Genomic DNA, 22,905 nt, shown 5'->3' with positions numbered 1-22,905 from the left:
TGTTGGACCATCCACTGCATTCACAAGATTTGGCACCTAGTGACTTCCATCTGTTTCCAGACTTAGAAAAAATAACGCGTGGAAAGCGTTTTTTATCAAATGACGAGATCATGACAGCTGTGGATTCTCACTTCAGGAATGAAATTCACAAATTGGAATCTCGTTGGAACAAATGTATTGATGTACAGGGTGACTACACGAGATAATATGTAAAGTATTTCAAACCATAAAATTGTGTTTTTCTTAACGAACCGCAAAACTTATTCAGCAACCGAGTATTATGGCGCTTCCTATTACCACTGCACCTCAAATGAAACGTTCTATGAAACCTTACAAAAGTCACAAATACTATAGAAATATCTCCATGTTCATAATTTACCCGATAATATAACTAATGGCTCACTAAAAACATCGCATCACTAAAATTATAAATAATGAATTGAAAAGTTATCACTTACCCTTTTCTGGAGCTCATGTTGGCTGAAATTCAGCTCGAAGCTCGAAGATTTATAAAAAAATAACAAATGAGCACAATCACTGTCAACCGCTACTACATAGATTAACTATACAGACGTCTAGTATAAGAATAACTATACCTACTCACACTCGTTAACATTTAGCATAATCGCATAAAATGCTAATACATATTAAATCTTCCCACTGGGTTGAAATAAAATGTTAAGGGTTGAGTCCTTGTCTTCAAATTCCTGATATGTATATTGACATGTTTTTACTTGTTCACTTTAGTCAGCAATCAGCAAAGGATTTTCGTTCTAGCGCACCTCAAACAGAGCAGAGCGTTGAGTAAGTAATAATTAATTAATCTTATTTTTCTTATAATTACTTATTCAATAGAGCAGAGTCATTGTGTCTGCTGTTTTCATCCATAATAACACATAAAATAATTAATTTTTTGCATAAATTATTAAAATATAACTCATTCAGAGTATTGCGCTATCCACGATTCTACGTTTGCTATATACAGATATGCTATTTTTAACTGCTTTCTATGTAAATGGTCTCACAAATATACGCGCACTCAACAGACAGTCAATAAATATCCGCTGAGCAAAGTAAGGTTCAAAGATCAATTATTACAATTAAAGTATTTTTATCATTGATAGTTTGATCAATACGAGAGAATTTTTTGGCCAAATGGTTTATTTTATGCGCGAACTAAATTTTGAATGAAATTTTTAGTAAAAGAATAATACAAAATATGAAAATACTTGAAACAAAAAACTCAACACTTTTAATATATAAAACAACTAAATTTTTAATGAAATTTTTAGTAAAAGAATAATACAAAATATGATAATACTTGAAACAAAAATCTCAACACTTTTAATATATAAAAGTACATTTAATTTTCCACAAACAATTTATTGGTCCAACATTCCATGTAATGTTATTAAATAAATACTGTAGTATATCGCATTTTATATCAAGAACTTCTTAAAATAATTTACATAAATAAATATGAATATAAAATTACATCCGAAAATCACTTTTTACACAAATAATGGGGTATTTAGACTGAGTTCGATAAAGTTACAATTCGGTGTTCGGCAATACAAATCTTTCGTTTCTAGGTAGAACATAGACATTAGGGCGGGTCGATTTAAAAATCGCCCATTGCTCTGGGAAAATCGTATTCTAGGGATCAAAATAAGAAACTTTGCCGAAGGAACCATACCTCTAAAACGAATCCTGATGTCCCCCAATCGAGTCCAAATGTATGACCGACCCCCACTAACTTTGGACGGCCGATCCACCCATGCCAGTGGCACACCCCCTGGAGCTCCCCTGGGGGGTTCCCCATACAATCATTTCAAAATATCACCATTTTTGGCCTTTACATGAGAAAAGAAATTAAAAAGTTCGACCCAAATTGGGGGACATCAGAATTCGTTTTAGAGGTATGGTTCCTTCGGCAAAGTTTCTTATTTTGATCCCTAGAATATGATTTTCACAGAGCAATGGGCGATTTTTTTGCCTCCCCACAAATCGACTCGGCCTAGTATACATGTATGTATGACCGTTTCGAATAATCCAATCGTAAGCAAGACTATTTTAGTGAGGAACACAGCTAGCCTACGTTGGTAGGGGGAAAGGCGATCACAGTCAAAGAAGTTATTAAAGGGCTTCAAACCCTTATGAAAAGTCACTAAAAAAGATGTTAGATACACTTGATAAATTCAGCGTTAATTTGTCGCTCAAAATCCAGTGTAAGTTTTGGAAAGTGTGAGTCAATTGCACGGGCAAAAATCGCGTAAGCGCTTATGCGCATATCGAGAAGAAGAAGAGTCAATTGCACGCAAAACCCGAAAATTTGAAGATGCATGTAAACATATTTTCCTATTTGGAAACCAATTTTTACTGTCTTCATAAATTTCAAACCACAGAATTCTAGTTTTACTGAAGACTTCGGAAACGATCAAATCTTACGCAGTATTGTGACAGAACTAATTGCCTTCATCAGATGAATCGGATAAAGAGGCAAACCAATTTCTAGCGAAGAGCTCTGATACCGAAGATGAAGAAAGAAATATCTGAAGAAATATGTAACAGGTGGCGCTAAAGTAATCCTCCTATCAGAAAATGCTATAAATTTTGCGATTGGCCCCTAATGTCAGTTCTGTTTTGACGTTTGTGTAGTAAACACATGCGAAATACACTTTAATAAACAATGTTACGCTACACTGCTCCAGAACGCGGAATATTGCTGACTATTTATTTGACCAATAATCGGTCGGTGACTTTGGCACAACGTGAATTTCGTCGCAGATTTCCTCGCCGTCCAACGCCTACTGGTGAAACACTACGACGTTTAGCCGTTCGCCTCGAAGTGACTGGCACAACACGAGATGCTGCCAGGCGTGGCAGACCCCGGAGTAGCCGTTCTGCAGAGAATATTACTGCTGTAGCCGAGTATGTCATGGAATCGCCGTTGACATCGACCAGACGACGTGCCACGCAAATTGGTATCAGTCGACGGTCTTTACGGCGAATTTTGGTGCAAGATTTGAAGATGTTTCCGTACAAAGTCCAGACGGTGCATCAGCTGTTAGCTTCTGACCGCCAATCGTGTCTAACATACGCTCAAGCCATCCTTAATCACCACCAAGAGGAAGATGATTTTTCATCAAAAATAATCATGAGTGATGAGGCCCATTTCCATCTTAGCGGGTACGTAAATAAGAAAAATTTACGCTTCTGGGGCACTGAAAATCCGCGTGTAACCCACGAAGAGCCATTACACCCGCTCAAAGTCACTGTATGGTGTGCTGTTTTCGCTGGAGGAGTCTTCGAAGATCATCGAGTTCTTTTTGCCGCAACTTGATGAATTGGGATTGGAAAACATGTGGTTCCAACAGGGCGGTGCAACAGCACACACTGCACGTGCCACAACCGATATTCTGAAGGATGCATTTCCCGGGCGCCTAATCTCCCGTTTTGGGGATTTGCACTGGCCAGCAAGATCGCCTGATTTGACCGCTCCAGACTTCTTTTTGTGAGGCTTTTTGAAGGCGCGGGTTTATGGCAACAAGCCTCAGACTCTTGCAGCTCTTAAAGACAATATCCGTCAAGAATGTGAGGACCTATCGCAATCAACTGTGGCGGCGGCCATTTACATGACATCATATTTTCGACTTAATGTAAAAAAAATTAAAAGACCAAATAAAAATAATCCACAAGAAGAATCAAAGTTTTTCATTTTTTTTTTTAAATTACAGCCTAAAAACATCGCAAGGTTACTTTTGCGCCACCTTGTACATAAGTTTTAGGAAAAAAACAACAACAAACAGTGTTAAAAGCTATTTTGAGATTGTAGTGCCTACATAAACCAACAAGGAATTTATCAAACTTTTCACCGGGCTTTGACATTTCAGCAAAGGGGACTAAGATCATAAGTTTTTCGATTAAAATTCATTGAAAAGTTTTTGCACGCGAAATCAATAATTTTGGGTTTAAGAATATTAGAATTTTGTAATTAACAAAAAACAAAAATTTTAACTTTTACGAGGGTTGCTATTTATATTTCTGGTCTGCGGCACTTCTAGTATTGTCAGACGCCATCTAACATTTCTATAGGAAAATTTTACATATTTTACTGTCCACGGACTTAGAACGTATTGATGTGTGAGCGATTGGGTTGGGGAATAAGTTCTTAGCGTTTTTATATTTTCTTTTGCTTTACAACGATTCGTTTGCTGTTTGGCAAAGAGTAAGCACTCATTCGATAGAATTCTTTCTGCACTACAAAACTATGTTCATTGTATTTTTGAATTATTTAATTTTTTATTAGTTTTGAGACTTAGAAATGGAATACCCAGGAGGCAAAAAGAAACATTTTCGACATCTGCTCTTCTTTGCTTCTCATCGAGGTCAAAAAGCTGCCAAAGCAGCCCGGGACATTTGCGACGTGTACGGAAAAGGTATCATAGACGAGTCCACAGCACGGAAAGGTTTTTAAAAGTTCTAAAATGATAACTTTGAGGTCGATGACACGTCCCGCTGCGAAGGGCTTTCTGAATTTGATGAAGAACCTCTTAATCCCCAACTCAATATATAGAAATAAACCAAATAAATGAATTTAAACATATTCGTGTAATTATTTTTTCACAAATTTCGACGTGGATTAACAAGTCAAAAATGCAACGATGAATTAAGCCGAACAAGCACCATCGCGCAACGGGATAGAGTGCTTCGAAAATAGGTTCAAACGACTTTAAAAGAGAAGAATATTTTGAAAAACAATAAAACAGTTTTTAAACTCAAATGCTTACTTTGCCATTGTTAGGCTAGAAATATAAATAGCAACCCTCGTATGCATATACTTGCAGGAAAAATTCTCTTTTGCGTTCTATCACTATTTCCCAAATGCGCTCCCGTTACACTCTCTTATGAGAATTATTTTGCTGTTTGACAATACTAAAGGTTTTTGTCCGAAAATCGCTGGAAGGCACCTTATTATGTGATATTTCTTTTTGTTATTTTTGTTCTTTTTTTTGTTCCAAAAAAATTAAATTGCCATTTCTGACTTTTTCAAGAATGAAAGCAAAATATGTGCCTTCAAAAAGTTTACCTAGTAACCGTATGCCGAATTGTAATATTAGCGGACTCCGTCTGAAGACCGCCAACAACTGCCTCAATTTTACTTGAAAACCTGTACAAATTTCTTAAAAACCAAATACTCCAAAACTTCTCATATGCAGGTAAGAGTGCCGCTTACTCCGGTGGCGTATTGTCGTGTATCCATTCAGCGAAATGAGCCACCGATGTGTAAACACTCGGTATACGCAAGCCGCCACAGTTATCCGAACCAAAGGACATTATACCGATCTGTTGGAATACAAAAATTATAATAAACCAAGTAATAAAAGATTATTAAAAAAAATACAAAATAGTATACGAGGGCGGGTCAATAAGTCCGTGACTTTTTGTATTTCTGACCTCTTTACTGAAAACGAAATACTGCTCCTGTCAACAGGCATCTGTCAGTTGACTCCTGTCAAAATTTGAACGTGCTGCGTCAGTTAGTTTGTGTTTTACAGCTACCTTTATCAGACTACCCAGTAATTTGAAGAGAAAATGGAAAAAAATGATTTTCGTGTGCTTATTAAGCCGATTCACCATTAGAAACTCACTGTTTCGACTGTTGTTTGGTCTCTGGTGTGTGGTGATGGATCCATAAAACACAAACTAACTGACGCAGCACGTTCAAATTTTGACAAGAGTCAACTGACAGATGCCTGTTGACAGGAGCAGTATTTCTTTTTCAGTAAAGAGGTCAGAAATACAAAAAGTCACGGACTTATTGACCCGCTCTCGTAGTAATCAAATTTTAGAAACTACTAAAAATAAAAAAGCTACTCACTTGTGAGTAAATGCCATTTTCCTGTATAAACAGCGGCGCACCACCAAAACCCTGGCACACGTCTTTGCCCTCACCACCTGCGCACATCCATTGCCCTTCTATTGAATTCGGAGATTCAAGTGCACCGGTGGAGCCGTAATTGCGCAAACAAAGATCCCAGCTGGTTAGTGGTACGTCCAAATGTGCCATTTCCGGTTGACGCGTACTGGAAGTGGACATTTTGCCCCAGCCTGCGATCGTTGCGCGCTTACCCACCACCAAGTTGGTTCGCGACTTTTGCAGGCAAATTGGTTGAGTTGCGACTATGAAGGGTGTGGAGAGGAGAGAAGAGAATAAGTAATATTAAAGAAGTTATGAGGCAGCTGATAAAAGAAACACTTTATTTTCAAATTAAGTCCACAGTAACAATAACGCCGTAGAAAATTGTACATAAAATACGAGTACTATTTAGAAAGAGACAAGGTTGCCTCCTCTCTCCGCTCATTTTCGCCATCACGAAATGACCAAACAAACAGTAACCACGTAAGAATAGATGGCAAAGAAGTGGAGTTCTTTGATAGCTTCTGCTGCCTGGGTTGGACTATAGCAAGGCAAGGTCTGCATCTTGTAGGACTTATGGAAAATTTGGACGAACTCGCAATCAGACTCGCAAAGCAAGCTCAGGATATTCAACGCATGTGTCTAGTCGACGCTGCTATATGGAAATGAAATGCGGCTTGTTTCGAAAACGATGATTCAAAACTTCACCAACAAATGCTTGAGAATAATATGCAGAGTATTCTGGCCCAACCTAATACGTAGCGGAGAACTGTGGAGGCAAAGAACCGAGGAGCCCACCTGACGCCAGCTAACACACTGGAAATGGCCATGCTTTTAGAAAACCGGCTTCACATGAATGGTCCTAGATTGGAATTCCAAGGGAAGTAGAAGCAATGGCCAGCCATATAACACCTGAAAAAGATCCATCCTGCGTGACTTAACTTCCATAAAAACTCTGCACGTGTTTTGAACTTCTTTCAGTTTTAAAAATGGATTTGAATTTGCAACAACGAGAGTTTGTAATAAATTTTGCGTTAAAAATGGATTCAATGGTGCAAAAACTTTTGAAATGTTGGGAAACTGTTTCGGTAATAATACTCTAAAGAAATAAGCTGGAATCCGTTTACGAGGAGCATGAAGGCCTCTGAAAAGATCGAAGTCTATCCAGGATAGCGAATATAGTGGCAGGCCATCGGCATTTAAAACTGATGAAAACATCAATAAAGTGAAAAAAGTTGGTCAATAACCTAAAATTAACCATCAAAGAGCTAGCAATGGACTTGAGCATTGCTTATGAAAATGATCGGGACATTGTAATTAATGACTTGGGTTTGCGCTGAGTTGGTCCCAAAGCACCTGAATTTCATACCGCGTTGATATCGCCAAAGACATGATTTCCAAAGCTAAATCCAACCCAACTTTCATCAAACGCATCATTACTCGAGACGGAACGTGAGTTTATGGGTACATATGACAGACGAGTGAGTGGAGAGCTCAGAATGAACCAAGCCCAAAAAAATCTTGTCGCCTTCAGTAAAAAACGAAACTGATGTTCACGGTTTTATGGATTACCACGTTATTGTTCAGCACGAATTTTTTCCAGAAGGTCAGACACTTAATAAGGACTATTGTTTGGGAATTATGAGACGTTTATGTGAAGCAATTCGCAAAAACAAAGGATTTGTAGGAAAACAACTCATAGATTTTGCATCATGATAACGCACCGTCCCACAGTGCCGTCATTATAAATGAATTTTTGACCAAGAACGAAACGAAGGCCATCCAACAGCCAACAAATTCACCTGATATGGCTGCCTGCGATTTTTTGTTATTTGATCGAGTCAAAAAAGCATTCGGGGGAACGCGTTTTAAGAGCCGAAAAGAAGTAATGAAAACATCGAACACGGCTTTGGTGGCTATACCGGAAATAGAGTTCCAGAAATGTTTCGAGAGCTGGACCAAACACTGGCATAGGTTCATTGCAGTTAATGGAAATGCTGGGGAAAAAGAAACGACTGGCGCGCTTTGTTAAGCTCGGCCAAAAGCGCGTAAGCGGTTATCACGCCAGTCAAGAAGAAGAAAAAGAGGAAGTTGATGGGGAGTACTTTGAAGGCAATAATATATTATTATTATTTATAGGAGATATATACAATATAACCCTAACTTAATTAGCACACTGGCTACTAGGGCCTTCGGTGCTGGCAATAATATATCTTTTGAGAAATGAACTTGTATTTTGAATTTTCTGAATAAATCCGGGAACTTTAACATACATATATGTACTTATGTAAAAAGTAGAAGCTCTACAAAAGCAGTGGAACAGCTTCCGAAAAGCAGTACTGAGATGACATAAATTTATTCGAGGATCATTGGAATGTAATAAAGTTGATGTAGATTATATTGAATACAAAACTAGTCTCACTACAAAATTCACATTCTTTTGTTTTGCCATCTTTTCAATCAACCTGTATCCATATAAAGGGTGATCAAAGGTACTATTGGACTTTCGACAGATCACGCGTGACTACTGTCAAACTAAATACATAATGTTTTCAGTGTTCATTGACATTTCATCATGAAAAGACTCAATTACGAAAATCGATGCTCTGTGAAAAGTGTTCATCGCGCGCTCAGGCCAACTTATGGTGTACATAACCGTTCACCGATGAGGCGAATTTTTGGCTTAATGGCTACGTCGATAAGCAAAATTTCCGTATTTGGGCTGAAGAGCAACCCGAAGCCATTCAAGAACAGCCATTACATCCATTGAAAAGTTTGATGCTGGAGGAATCGTCGGCCCATACATCTTCAAAGACGAGGCTGGCGCCAATGTAAAAATGAATGGCGAACGCTATCGCGCCATGATAAACGACTTTTTGATGCCGGAAATTCGATACTTCTAAATTGATTACCCTTTCATTGCATAGATTCCTATTAACAAGTTTTGACAATATATTCGTTTCCCAATTAATTTTAATAATTTTTCTTTCTCTCCTACAAGAGAGATAGGAGACCAAAGGAAACAGATCTCTCATGCATAAAAGTTGATGGCGTCCAACAGGTATTTGCACAGATTATTATTTTTGTTTTTTTAACGTAGATACAGGTTAGGATAACCTAACCTAACCTAACCTAACTTACACACAACTTTTATTGCATTAATAGCACAAAACAAATATACCAACCACTTGGCAATACCATTAAGCACACAAAAGTGGCGATCCCAAAATTTTATTCAATTTAAAAAACACGCGTAGATTTGTACATTTTTTTTACATGCATCAATCGATATCACGTACTCAGGCGCGCGCGTCGTTGCTAAAAGTACGCCAATGTGAAAAGAAATCAACAAAATCAGAGCGCAACACTATCATTATCGACATTTTCCAATTTCGTTGCTATAATGAGTTTTATGGCTTAATAACGTGAGATTCGTACTCGCCCCTTATAAATATATTCGACTGCATCCGCAGGCTCTCGCATGTGGGGTCCTCCGATGCAGGCAAAACAATTGCCCAAAGCATTTAACTCGTACTCACTTGTATCATCCAATTAAATCAGATTGTAAATCACACTTAGCGGCTGCCGTACCACTCATTTGACATTTTTCATGCTTACGAGTACGTCCTCCGGGTTGGCCTGATGCCACACAACATTGTATAGCAAGTACCTGCATCAATACAACGCGCCAAGGTGCATAAGCTTTGCTAAGCTCACTGCTGTGCATTGAAAAGGGTTTTTATACGCAACTTCTCTGACTTGAGGCATCCATCGATTTATCCGCTATTTTTAATGTACGCCACTAGGCAATACAGAATACAGAATATTCCTACGTGTTAAAATAATGGCTTTTGTGACAGCCGCTGTCATAATTTGCGGGGCAACCAACCATACTTTAAACGGGTAGGCACAAAAAATATTCCATAATCACTGATAATTAAATGGAAACAGGTGTTTTAAGAGGTGTTGAAGCGATTTCGCAAGTGATCGTTTGTGCTTTTGTTACATTGAAATTTCAATTAATGCAGGACAGGCCACGTGTCGACAATCTACGCCACGCCATAAATTTGTGTGCTTCTGCCTCAGGTAAAGACGTCGTTCCTATCAACGCTTTTAACTGGAAAAATGCAAAATTATTTCTGATTGGCTTGAATCTTTAGTAAGAGAAGAACGTACGAATATTCGAGTGATCTAAAGATTGAAAGAAAATTTTAGTCATCCTGCCTGAAGGCAGCGAACAATGTTCTTTGTGGGACTAATCTAGACTTAACAAAATTTGGATTTATATTGGCAAATTGAAACTTATATATCCTTTTCTATCAACAGAACACTCTTAGAGAGGTTGAAACTCCATATTCGAAAACAAAAATAAATAAATAAAACACATTGCAGCAAAGATGAATCATACTGAAGCCATCAAAAGCTTTTTTGCAGCTTTATCACTACGAAAAATACGAATACAAATACGAGTGCGAGTATGCGAACGAATACGAATACGTGTCCTAGTAAGGATTCGATTCGAATACGAATATGAATAAAAATAAGAATACTAATACTAATACAAATTTGTGTCATTATTAATATGCACAATCAATAAAAAAAAAAATCATGATCGTTTTTAAGGATACGAATCCGAGTACGAATGCATGTACGAATATGACAAAAAATACGAATATGAATACGATATGGATTACAGGGTTAGGGGTAGTCAGAAATTTCAAAAAATTGGATTTTGTTTTGCATTTTCTTAAAGTATAATATCTTAAAAGTCTTGTGTGAAAATTTGAAGTGAATCCGACAAATACTTATCGAGTTATTCAACAATTAACAAAGGGCGCTCGGGCGCTCCGGAGCGTTCGAGAAGGTAGAATGCTACGTAGGCAGCTGCAAATCGATATTTTGGAAGCTGCTATGACGGCTGAAGAACTATTATATGGCCCAGGAATATATGACACTGTGTAAATAATTAAATAATTCGTATAACTCTACATAAATCGATAACAAAACTTTAAATGCGTTTTTTCAAAACCATGTTTTTTGAACTGGTGATCACTGTAACTTAAAAATCGCTTAGAAGATTTCAATAAAATTTATACTACTTTTGAAAAACATAAAAAACTCGAGCCTGATCGAAGCATTTTTTTGTTTTTTGAAAATTTCGTTTTTTTGACGGGAAAATGTCTTATAATCCGATTTAGCCGGCTGCACGCACGAAAAATTGTGTCGTTATCTTGCTCAATGGTCGTTATCTTGCTCATTCGTCGTTATCTTGCTCAATGGTCGTTACCTTGCTTGAACTGCAAGCGAGAGCGCGGACAAACGACAAAGAGCACAATCGGCCCCGCGTTCGGCACCGTTCGACATCTGGCGCTCTCCTACTTGAGTGAGCATATATATGTATGTATATGCGCATTAGTATATAAATTCACATATTTGTATTTAAATATGCCTTCTTCCTGTGTGCATGGTAATGAACCATTTCTCTGTTGAGAATAGGAGATGATAGAAAAAGTAGGAAATGAAAGGGAGTGTTTCGAGTGTAAAGTGTCTTGAAAAAGACAAATCGATGATGGTGCCTCTTAGTGTTGTTGACTTATTAACGTCTGATGCACAATCAAAATTGAAGATATCTTTCATGAATTTGATAAATGTTTCGTCATTTTTCACGTTTGTGTAAATGTAACTTGACCTATTCCATTGGGATTCCATTTACCTCCTCCTCTATATCCATACAAAATATCTATCAAACAAATAAAATCAAAATTTTGTTTTGAAAATTGCAACCATTACATCAGTATTTTGTTATGACGTTGTCACGTTAAACTATCGTCAGCAAACCGACTTTACAGACAACCTCTCTTTTTTTTAAATTTCGCTAAAGTCAAGTCAAAACATGATGACATTTTATTGTCCATGGAACATGCATTATAAAGCAATTGACTAATAAAAAAATGATTAAAAATCATCATTTTTTCAGGCCTCTGACTACCCCTAACCCCTTACCATATCTGCTACATTCTTTTTGCCTCCGACCAGTTAAAGAACACTAGAAAATTTACGAATTACCTAGAAAGCAACAACACAAAATATTCTACTTAAGTTGATATTACCGCTTTGAATTGAAGGCGCTTAACTAATATATTTGCGACCTGATTAGTAGTGTTGTAAAGTAAAAAATAGCTGAAAAAGGAAGACGTAGTATCAGAATGAAGAAGCGAGAGGTCGAAATACGTGAGTGCGAGGAGCTTGAGGAACGCCCGAAAATTCTACCAAAAAGTTCGGCGGTGTTTTCCTGTAAGAACAAAGAGGGCGATCTGGTGACTAACATCCAGAAAATTCTTAAATTATGAAGGGAACACTTCTCCAACTAGCTAAACAGTGACAAATACGCATGTCGTAGAGAATGTGAAGATCCCGATACCCCAATCGTTGACGATTGACGTTGCCTTTCGCTACCTGACCATGACGAGGTAAGCAATAAGAATAGCAATAACGCGGCTAAAGTACAACAAAGCCGCGTGCGCCAACGGACTGCTGGCTGAGCTATTCAAATATGGCGGCGTGGTGCTGGTAAGGTGCATGTATCAGCTCCAATGCCAAATGCGGCCGGATGAAGCTTGTCTTGGATTTTAAGTGTACTCTGTCCAATCCATAAGAAGATTGATCTTGCAATCTACGCTAGTTACCGCCGGAATGGGTGTGGTGGTGAACGGGGACAAAACGAAGTACCTCCTGTCATCAATTAAACAGTCAGCGCAGTCGCGTATCGGCACCCATGTCACTGTTGACAGTTGTGATTTCGAAGTTATAAAAGATTTCGTTTATCTAAGAACCAGCATTAAAACCGATAACAATACGAGTATCAGCCTTGAAATCTAACTTAGTATATCTTTTGCCAACAAGTGCTACTTTGAACTAAGTAGGAACTGAGTAGTAAAATTCTCTCTTGACGAACAAAACTAACACTGTAAGGCTCTCATCATGCCCATCTTATCATATGGGGCAGAAGCTGGAATGATAGATTCGCTGAGAGCTGATTAACGGTCTTATATTGGCCACACCTGCAAATATTTTTTCACCATGAGTAAATCTGTCATCCGTATTTGAGTAGGGGTTTCGGGCATTTGAAAAAATCGTTTTTGGTTTCCAAGCTTGAGATAGTTTTTGGCTCCCTCGAGTAAACTCCTGACTTCAACACGAAAAAAAACTACACAGGGCCTGCCAAACACATGATCACAGACATAGTTCAATATACAACCCCATTCCGGTGGCATTATAATATTTTTTGAGTCCATGGCTAATATGAAAACTTTTTCCATGGAAAAAATGAGCTTAGAGTACTGCTTGGAGGTTTCTCTTTGCTTACCGGGTGACAACCGTCATTAAAAACAATATTTTCTACCATTTAATGTTGCATATCAACAATGAGTATCGAGCTCGGCAAACGCCTTGAATAGTAATCACGCACAAATTTCCGGCGACAGAGGTTAAAAGTTTCATGCAGTTTATATAAATTTGCATTACACATTTGCTCATTAATTATATTTACTTGATTGATCAACAAGGACTTTCTAATTTTTACATGAATGTGCACATTTAAAAATAACGAACGAAAAAGGTCACTATTGAGAACATTTCCTACACGCATGTGTGGGTGACATACACAAGCTTTTATCTATGAGTATTAAAGTTAGACACAATTTAGCTTAACCCTGACCCTAATAATGACAGATTTTATCTTTTGACTTTATATAAAAACTAGTAGTTGGAAAATATAGAAAAAGGAATAAAAGCACGAAGGAAGAATTATTATCAGTCTAGAAATATGAGTATATAGAACCCCATGAAAATATTTTTTTTGTCAAAAAGTATTTACGTTTTACTTTATTTTTTTAGTATTTACGTTTTACTCAAGGCGCATTGATTAAAGGTGGTGGCACTTGGCCAACAACACTGTTCTGTACGTTTTATTGTCAAAACAAAGTATTGAGAAACTAGAAAAAAAACTTCGCCTTGTTTCCTTCTGAGCTGACAGTTTCATGGACGCGTCGAAAGAAAAAAACAACTCAGCTAATTTACCAACACCACCTTTAATAGATTCGCCTTGGTTTTACTCTGCTAACGTTTTTTTGAACATGAATCACTCGCCTTTCAATACTGCTTTTTCACCCACTTGACAAAAGTGAGCTTATTTCGAAATGTCATAAAATCAAAGGCAATTTTTACGTTTTATTATTTCTAAATATACCTATATTTGATGGTTTAAAATAGTTTGAATTATTTTATAATACAATTGCAAAATCAAAACTGCAATGGGCTCATATTCGGTAAAGTATCGGGTGACCAGAAAGCAGTGATAGTTTTTTTTCAATTAATGTGATTCAGAACCTGTCCAAATTACGAATAAAATTCAACTCTTATAATATAGTTAGTAGGACTTTCCATTTCATCAGGCGTCGTTTGACACTTATCGAGCTTCTGGAAATTATTAAAAAATATCACCAAAATTGCGGCTCAGTAACAAATACGGAGTTTGAAACTTTGACCTAAAAATCATCTTCCCGGACGAGAGGAGCCAAGCCACAAGTGTTAGTCCAAGCATCGAAATATCCAAAAATATTTACAGTTTGGTATGATTTTTTGCTTGGCGACATCATCTGACGTTATTTCTTTCAAAATGAGGAAGGTGGCATTCTTACTGTTAATGGTATATTATTGGGTATAGGAATAAGTTTCCGCCCTCGTAAAAGATGTGTCCATGGTGATACTATTTTTGTGTCCGCTCTGGTAATATGCTGGTGGTTTGAAGGTGTATATGTGAGGTCTCGATTGCAGTAGTTGACACAGCATTTGCGGGAAGTAATACTTCATTATTACCTGAAGAAAAATGCATCTGAAACGCGTCGTATATTGATCAACATTTACGGTAATCACACTCCATCAAATACAACTTGTAAAGATAGGTTTCGACGCTTCCAAAGTGGCAATTTAGACGTGAGTGATAAAGATAGCAAAAGGGCACCGAACAAATTCGAAAATACTCAACTGCAACAATTATTGTATGAAGACGCATGTCGAACCCTTGATGATATGTCTAAAGAGTTGGTTGTTGACAGATCAACCGTTGATAAACCTCCCACGCGATGGGAATGGTCCAGAAAGCAGGTAACTGGGTGCAAAATCAATTAAAGGAGAGGAATATCGAGAGACATTTGGTGACGTATGAGATGCTTATTACATGGTAGAAAAGAAAAGGTTTTCTGCATCGTATGGCAATGAAAAACGTATCTATTATGATAACCCTAAGCGTCGAAAAAGTTGTGCACCTGGTGGGATCAGAAGGGTGTCATCTATTATAAACTCCTTAAACCATCTGAAACCATCACTGGCGATCGTTACCGACTGCAGCTAGTGCGTTTGAATCGAGCGCTCAAAGAAAAGAGGCTGAAAGGCGACGGTAGACATGATAAACTGGTTTTGCTTCATGACAACGCCAGTCCACAAGTTGCTAAATGCGGTCCAGAAATATTTAGAGGGACTGAATTGGGAAATCTTGCACCACTCGCCGTATTTCCCAGACATTGCACCTTCGGATTACCATCTGTTCAAATCAATGCAGTCAGCCTTTATTCGAGAGGGGTTCATTTCTTACGCAAGCATCGCAAACTGGTGCAATGAATGGATGAAGTCAAAAGAACTCGCATATTCCGCCAGAGGAATCCATATGCTGCCTGAAAGATGGAGTAGAGTTGCAGCTTCCAATGGCACATATTTCACATAATATCATGTTTTATTTATTTGTTTAAATAATTCGTTACTTTAATATATAAAGCCATGTTAACGTACTTTCTGCGACAAGGGCTCGATAACATCGATATATCCGGAGCTGCCATCCGAGCGAGCCAACAATACAGCGCTACGTGACATACAAGCCACGCAAATCTTGAAGTTGTTAAGAAGGAATTTGCCAACAAGTGGAAGGACCTACAGTTTTACGCCACCTCCGATGGCGGATAGCAGATGGTGTTTCATGAGGATGTTTTTCATGTCAGAAATACCCTAGTGTCTGCTGAGGAGCGACCGCCATTAGAAAAACTTTTTCCATCAATTGGTGTTTCATGCACGAGACTCGAACCTTCGCACATCCGCCTAATTTGGAGCGAAATCGATTACATCTGTAAAATGTAAAACTAATTTTGCACTAGCGAAAAGGTAGTATCATACAAACCCCTGCGGGGTCCATACTTATTTATAGTACATATACACAAATACATGATACGTATGCATGAAAATATCAATTTTCATAGTTGACAAAACCCTCTGATGGCATGCAAACAATATTTATTTTGAACTTGATCCGAGCGATAATTGAAGAAATGTAACGCAAAAACACATTATCTCTTTTTTATTATTTTAATTTTGTTGTTTATATTTTTTCACTACCTCACGGACAAGCTTAATTAAATGTAGCCTCGTACAAAAACTCCCATTTAATGAGTCTGATACAAATTTTTGCATTCACCAAAAAGCAAAGCGCGTGCACACATACACACACACACTCACACACGCATACTCATGAGGTCGCACGTGCTTACACCCCGACTCGTTTCTCATTTCAAGCTTTGTGAACGAACTTTCTCACCTGAATAGTTGAGTGGCGTTTTTAGTACCAGCAAAGCGATATCGTGATGATATTGGCCCTGTTTATAGTCTGGATGCACAATGACATGGCTAATCGCATGATTGACGGAGCGAGGCGCACAAAATCCTGTGCTCGCACAATCCGGATCACTGGAGGTGTCATATTCACCCACGCGCACCGAAGAGCTGTAAAGAGAAAGTATCAAATTACCGTAAACATGAATTTAATTCACAATTTTCATTTGCGTAGCTTACAGTCGATGTCCTTCTGCCTTAGCCAAGGCACAGTGAGCAGCTGTTAAAATGACGCGTCTCGCAATGACCGAACCAGCGCAAGGATACGCAAAAGCACCAGTGTTGATATCTAAGAGAGATTGTACGAATTTTTTATTAACTTCTTTTTATATAAATACTTATAGCTTTTTTGCATTCCACAAACTTACGCTTGAAACCGACGCGCGCCACGAACGGGTGTGTGCCTAGGCCCCGATAGAAATGCCCTTGCACCAGCGATTTGCCGCACACTTGATTCTTTTCGAGCGGACTACTCGGACAGCATACGTATGGCATTTCCTCGCCCCCGCCGCAAAATAGCGATTTGTCGCCATAATAGCAACGTTTCGCCACTTCGTAAATCATTGCCGTACAGTCGTGTAGTGGGGTGCATTCCGTGCCCACTGTGCACTCGGTGCCGCCTTCGTAGTAGGAACGTGGCGCAAAGGAGCGTCCCTGTGGTGATGCTGAAACGCTGGGAATTGTGTAGGTATCGGGCACAACGAGTTTTTCTGTAAAAGATATTTTGCAATTCGAGATAGAAATACAAACAAAGAACAACTATATAATCAAAGGAGCCTAAGTGCGGTCGAAACCGAAATTCGTATACTCGGCAAATCCAATTTAAAGTTGCAGGGTGAATCTATAGGAGGCGATATCATTGGACCAGCTGATTTGTTTTTTTTTCCGAGGCGAATCTATTCAAGGTGGTAGGTTAAGTTAGGTTGAAGCGGTTGTCCTGTGGGACACACTCAGGCACATAGTCTATTGTGATGCCGCGAGGGGAGCTTGCCCCTATCTCTCCTAAAAGTAGTGTGTGCTTTTCAGAAATTTTAGAATATCTCTGATTTCTGCATTTCCAACTCATTAAAAAAGTGTCTACCTTGAATAGTAAACCTACGTCTGGATAGAGTAGGACAATGGCACAGGTGGAGCATTGAAGCAACAATAGCATTTTTTTAATTGGAACTGTCAAGGGAAAAAGAATAGAAGACTGGAATGTTAGTAGGTAACATATGTCCACTAAGCATTGAGACCAACTTCAGATATTATATATATTTGAGTGCATAAAGAAACACACAGATGTAGCTCCATGCACTTGTCATGCCCAAGTGTGCTTATAAGGCGTTTTTCAATAGGTGCGCTTCAACTTTTTTCCGATAGAGAGAGCGAACGACGCAATATTTTTTATTTTTCGCTTGTCATTTGTAAACTTCATTAGTATACATTTCATTATGGAATGCTACACACTTGAGCAACGATTGCAAATCGTGCAAATTTTTTATGAAAATAATCGTTCTGTTGCTGATACTTAAGAGCATTATTTTCCAAAAAATCATCTTCAGTGATGAAACTCACTTTTCGCTCAATGGCTTTGTCAACAAGCAAAATATGCATTACTGGGCAGAAAGCAATCCACACGTGATTCATGAGGCACCGTTGCATCTCGAAAAAATCACTGTTTGGTGCGGTTTACATGCCGGCGGCGTAATTGGCCCATATTTTTTCGTTGACGAGAACGATCGCCACGTTACTGTGAATGTAAATCGATACCGCGACATGATAAACGATTCTTTTTGGCCGCAATTGAATGGTATGGACTTAGACGACATGTGGTTTCAACAGGACGGGGCCACAAGCCACACAGCACACGCTACAATTGATTTGTTGAAGAGTAAGTTCGATGAGCGCATTATTTCCAGAAATGGACCGGTCGAATGGCCGCCGCGCTCGTGTGATTTGACGCCTCTAGACTATTTTCTTTGTGGTTATGTGAAGTCATTGGTCTACAGTAACAAGCCGGCGACGATTTGTGAGCTCAGAGCCAATATTGAACGCGAAATTGCTGGAATTTCGGCCAATTTATGCAAAAGAGTGGTCGAAAATTGGGTTCAACGATTGGACTTCGTAAAGCGTGCACGCGGTGGTCATGCAAAAGAAATCGATTTTCATATTTAAACGTATATGTTCAAACTCGATAATAAAAAAAAAATTAGTTAAAAAAGTCAAACCGTTTGGGTTTTATTCAAAAAAAAAGTTGAAGCGCTCTTACTGAAAAACGCTTTATATACTTAACTGTCAAACTCATATTACGCGAAAGTTTCCATTCAAAATGCCGTACAAGCTGGATTTACGTAAATATGTCGCCAATCTGTTTGGACGACTCAGTACAATGAGTACAAGTGAAATTCTGAAGGTGTTTGAAGATAAACCACGGGAAGACTATTTTGCGTGTTTTGAAAGATTGCTGGAATGGAAAAGAACCGGAAAATAAGGTTATACCGGGTCGCCCACTAAAAGCAAGTGCCGCAACAACGAAAAAACTGAGCACGAAAATTTGGCATTTCAAACTCTGGCGTTCACAAGATTTTAAAGAAAAACAATGTAATTTTTCGTGAAAGAAAAAAATACCAATTTGCTGCCGTGCACTTCGTCGTGAACACTTTGCGAATGAAAAATTCATAATCGTACTTCACATTTCCTCACCATGAATTGAGTGGCAACGACGGTTTTTACACTGACGACATCGAAACAACACCAATCGAGGTTAAATATGTCAGCAAATCAAAATTTGAGCTGAAGGTGCTAATATAGTATGGGTGATCATTTCTTCGAAGGGTGTTTCAAAACCATTGATTCGCAAAAACAAAGCGATCAATGCTGACGTTTATATCGGTCAATGCTTGCCAGAACTGAATAAATTCGTCGAAAAATATCACAATAGCGACGTAATCATGTTTTGGCCAGACCTTGCAAGCTGCCATTATGCAAAAAAAAAACATTGGATTCGTTAACTGAGCAAAAAATAACATTTGTGCCAAAAAAAGACAATCCTCCTAACGTGCCGCAGGCACGTCCAATAGAAAATTTCTGGGCAGTTCTTAAGCGGATGGTGTACGAAAAGGGCTGGGAGGCACGAATCGAGCAACGAAAGATCGAGTGCAATGGTCCATTGAGTGTAATCTAAATGTGTTTTTGATATGTAACCAATCGACTGAAGTACCAAATAAAAATAGTTTTTAATTCAATTGCTTGTTTTCAAATGGCGTATGCCAGAAGTTAGTCTCAATGTTTAGTGGGCATATGTTAGGTAGGCCTACGGTTGTATTTCTTCCATGAGAAATCTCCTCATAAAAAAACCATCTGCCGTTCAGAGGCAGTATGAAGCTGTAGGGCGCCCCGTTTGTGAAAAAACATCATAGCGCACACCACAAATTGGAAGAGAAGCTCGGCCAAACACCCAACGAAAAGATGTAAGCACAAAACAAAAAACGTTTTTTTTTTAATCTTGACAATCACTTTATACGGACTTTTTAAATTACCTATTCGCCATGTTTATAACATTCCGTTTTCATTAGATTTATTCTCTTAAAGATTATGATAAAAAAATGCTTTCCCATGTGCTTTTTTTCTATTGTCATTAGATTCATTCTCTTAAAAATTATGATAAAACTTGGCAAAACTCACTCTACATTTTCCTTAACTCACCTGGATTAAAAGTAGATGTGAATTTTGCATTCAAGCCTCTTATGCCTTTATAAAAACCCTCAAGACTTTAAGGAAACATGCTCAGTATATGGCATTTGTTCCTTCATTAGGATTTTCTTTTTCTTTACGTCCTTTCAGAACTGTTGAATTTCAGATTTAACAAACACAGTTGAAGTTTGAACTTAGACGCATATACGCATTTTTTTTGCTCCTTTTTTGTAGAAAAAGGTTGCTCTCTTTTTTTAGATATTTATCGCTTTTCTGCAACTTTTGCTTGGATTTTTTTGAACGGGAAAATATCGGCAGCTTAAGGGTAATGGATTTAATGCTTTTATCTTATTTCAGCAGCGGAGCACAGCCATAGATACCATAACCAATAATCGGAATCAGTTCTACAGGAATCATGAATTAGATGCATGTGTGCAATTTAAATGAAGTGCGATCGTCCAGTCTAGAACGCTACAGAACTGCAGTACTGTCAATCTCGAACAGAAAACTGCCGAACTTTCTTCTCAAACTTGTTAGAAAAGACGTTCGTGTGAAGATCGGTATAATTACAGGACACAACTCATGGGGTCAACATATGACTACCATTAGAATCAGCGAGGGCCCGATTTGCCTGTCTTGCTTAGAGGAGCCGGAACATTTTCTCTGTATCTGTGAGTGTTCTGCCTTTGCTAGAGCAAGGCTATGAATTTTAGGTTTCGATGTCACGAGAATGAGTAATATTCGTTCTCTTAAACTGAAGAATATTTTCAGATTTGCTAAAGAATCTGGAAAATACTCGCAGGACTAGCTATCTCTGCTTCTATTATATCCTATCTCTTTCTCTCCTTTCCTCCTTGATTATCTAATTCTTTACTTTCTAGAGCTTTGAATACAATGGGCTTTTTAGCCTGAGTGTTTTAGGAGCTACCATTCTCTCGCTCGCATTTTTCAAATTTAAATTTCAAGCAAAACCATCAGTATGGAAATAAAGAGAGAGAGAGACTACAGATTGGCTGCGACACACCATCCGTAATCAAAAATAGTCCTTTAGTAGAATCAAACTAGAGTAGAAGGCTCACGCGGACGAGGAAGACACAAAGGTTTTTGGCGCAGATCTATTCGATATGAATTCCAAGCAGTTGACAGCGCTCTATCATGGAACCAGCTGAAGACTTTAGCGAGAAGTCGACAACAGCCATGAAATGGTCCTCATAAAAGCCATGAAAAAGGTCCTCATAAAAAAGATCTGCCGTTCGGAGTCAGCTTAAAACTGTAGGAGGTATAGTGGGAACATATGTGGAAAAACGTCAGAACCCGCACCTCAAATAGGAGGAGGAGCTCGGCCAAACACGCAAAATGGGTGTAAATTAATGAATAAAAAGTAGATTCTTTACATCAACGTCATTATCTAGAATGTTGCGTGACAATTTGCCGAAATTGGCATTGATTTTTTCACAAATATCAATTATTTGTACCAATTTATTTCATAGTCAACATTTTTTTGTATTAATTCGCCATTTAAATGTTTCTTATAGGGATACCAACAGTCCGGTCACAAATACAACATAAATTTTTTTTCTAGCATAACAGTTTGTTTTCAACTTTTTTAACCCTCGATAGTCCTTGTAACAAAATCTATGTATATTAAAAAAAATTATCGTCATTTCACATTTCAAGCTTTTCTTTGTTTTTGCACAGCATTTGATTTTAGATAATTATTTTTTAAATTACACATATTTTTTTAATGATTTTTTAAACAACTTCGCAATTGAACCTTACCGAAACTACCAAATTCACAATTTCCGGCTTCTGCAAACCAGCCAATTATAATTAATGTAAAAATTTGCCAAGCCGAAAGAAACCATTTATTGTTGGCATGAATGTCATTTTGACCGAAAGCATCCTGCCACAACATATTGCAGCAACGAAACCGACACGAATAGGCGTATTTGAATAATTTTCGGAACAACTTTTTTTAAGATAAACTAAATAATTTAGCTCTTCGTAAGCTTTGTATATATGTAATAAAAAACAAAAATTTAATTTTTAATAAAATTTATTTTCACTGAAATTTTGGTGAAATTGTAAACACATCAAGCAATTAAATTTAAATGCGTCCAAATGCGACGACAACACTCAAACTACTGGTCAACGGTTGATGACAGTTACGGGCAATAATGGCTAGTGTGACAAATTTCCATTTTTTTTAATGTTTTTAGAATAAATGGAGTAACACGCACAAATGAGCCTGCAATACCAACATAAGTATGTACATACATATGTGTGTGTGATGAGTTTAAAAATGTGTTTAGCAATTTGTGCTCATACCTGTAAAAAAACACATACATATGTATGTTCGTACATGTGTTTGTACCACTCGCATGCACTTTGCCCGGAGTCAGTGATGGAGAGAAAAATAATCAAATTTTTTGGTTAAGCCGAGTTAAGAGCAACGAATTGAAAATCGTTTGGCAAATTAATGGCTGAACCCTGAACCATATTTCAATCGAAGTCCACTAATATTTTGTGGAAAATCATCACCACTAAATGACTTTCTAAAAATATTTAATTAGTATACAAATTTGAATACCCAA

General features: G+C 37.9%; 1 protein-coding gene across 1 annotated transcript; it reads right to left on the bottom strand.

Moving 5' to 3' along the window:
- Positions 1-1,394: 1,394 nt before the first annotated feature.
- LOC128864478 (CLIP domain-containing serine protease B4) lies at positions 1,395-22,429 on the bottom strand. The gene is made up of 6 exons (XM_054104157.1): positions 22,091-22,429; positions 17,005-17,346; positions 16,817-16,925; positions 16,563-16,747; positions 5,882-6,183; positions 1,395-5,346 (listed from the first exon to the last, which is right to left on the bottom strand). Exons 1-6 carry the CDS (start codon positions 22,224-22,226, stop codon positions 5,233-5,235), a joined length of 1,188 nt encoding a protein of 395 aa, XP_053960132.1. The 5' UTR covers positions 22,227-22,429; the 3' UTR covers positions 1,395-5,232.
- Between the last annotated feature and the right edge of the window lie 476 nt (positions 22,430-22,905).

The sequence above is a fragment of the Anastrepha ludens genome, chromosome 5, assembly GCF_028408465.1.
Source record: "Anastrepha ludens isolate Willacy chromosome 5, idAnaLude1.1, whole genome shotgun sequence".
Lineage (NCBI taxonomy): Eukaryota > Metazoa > Arthropoda > Insecta > Diptera > Tephritidae > Anastrepha > Anastrepha ludens.
This window is presented reverse-complemented; position numbering and strand designations above follow the sequence as displayed.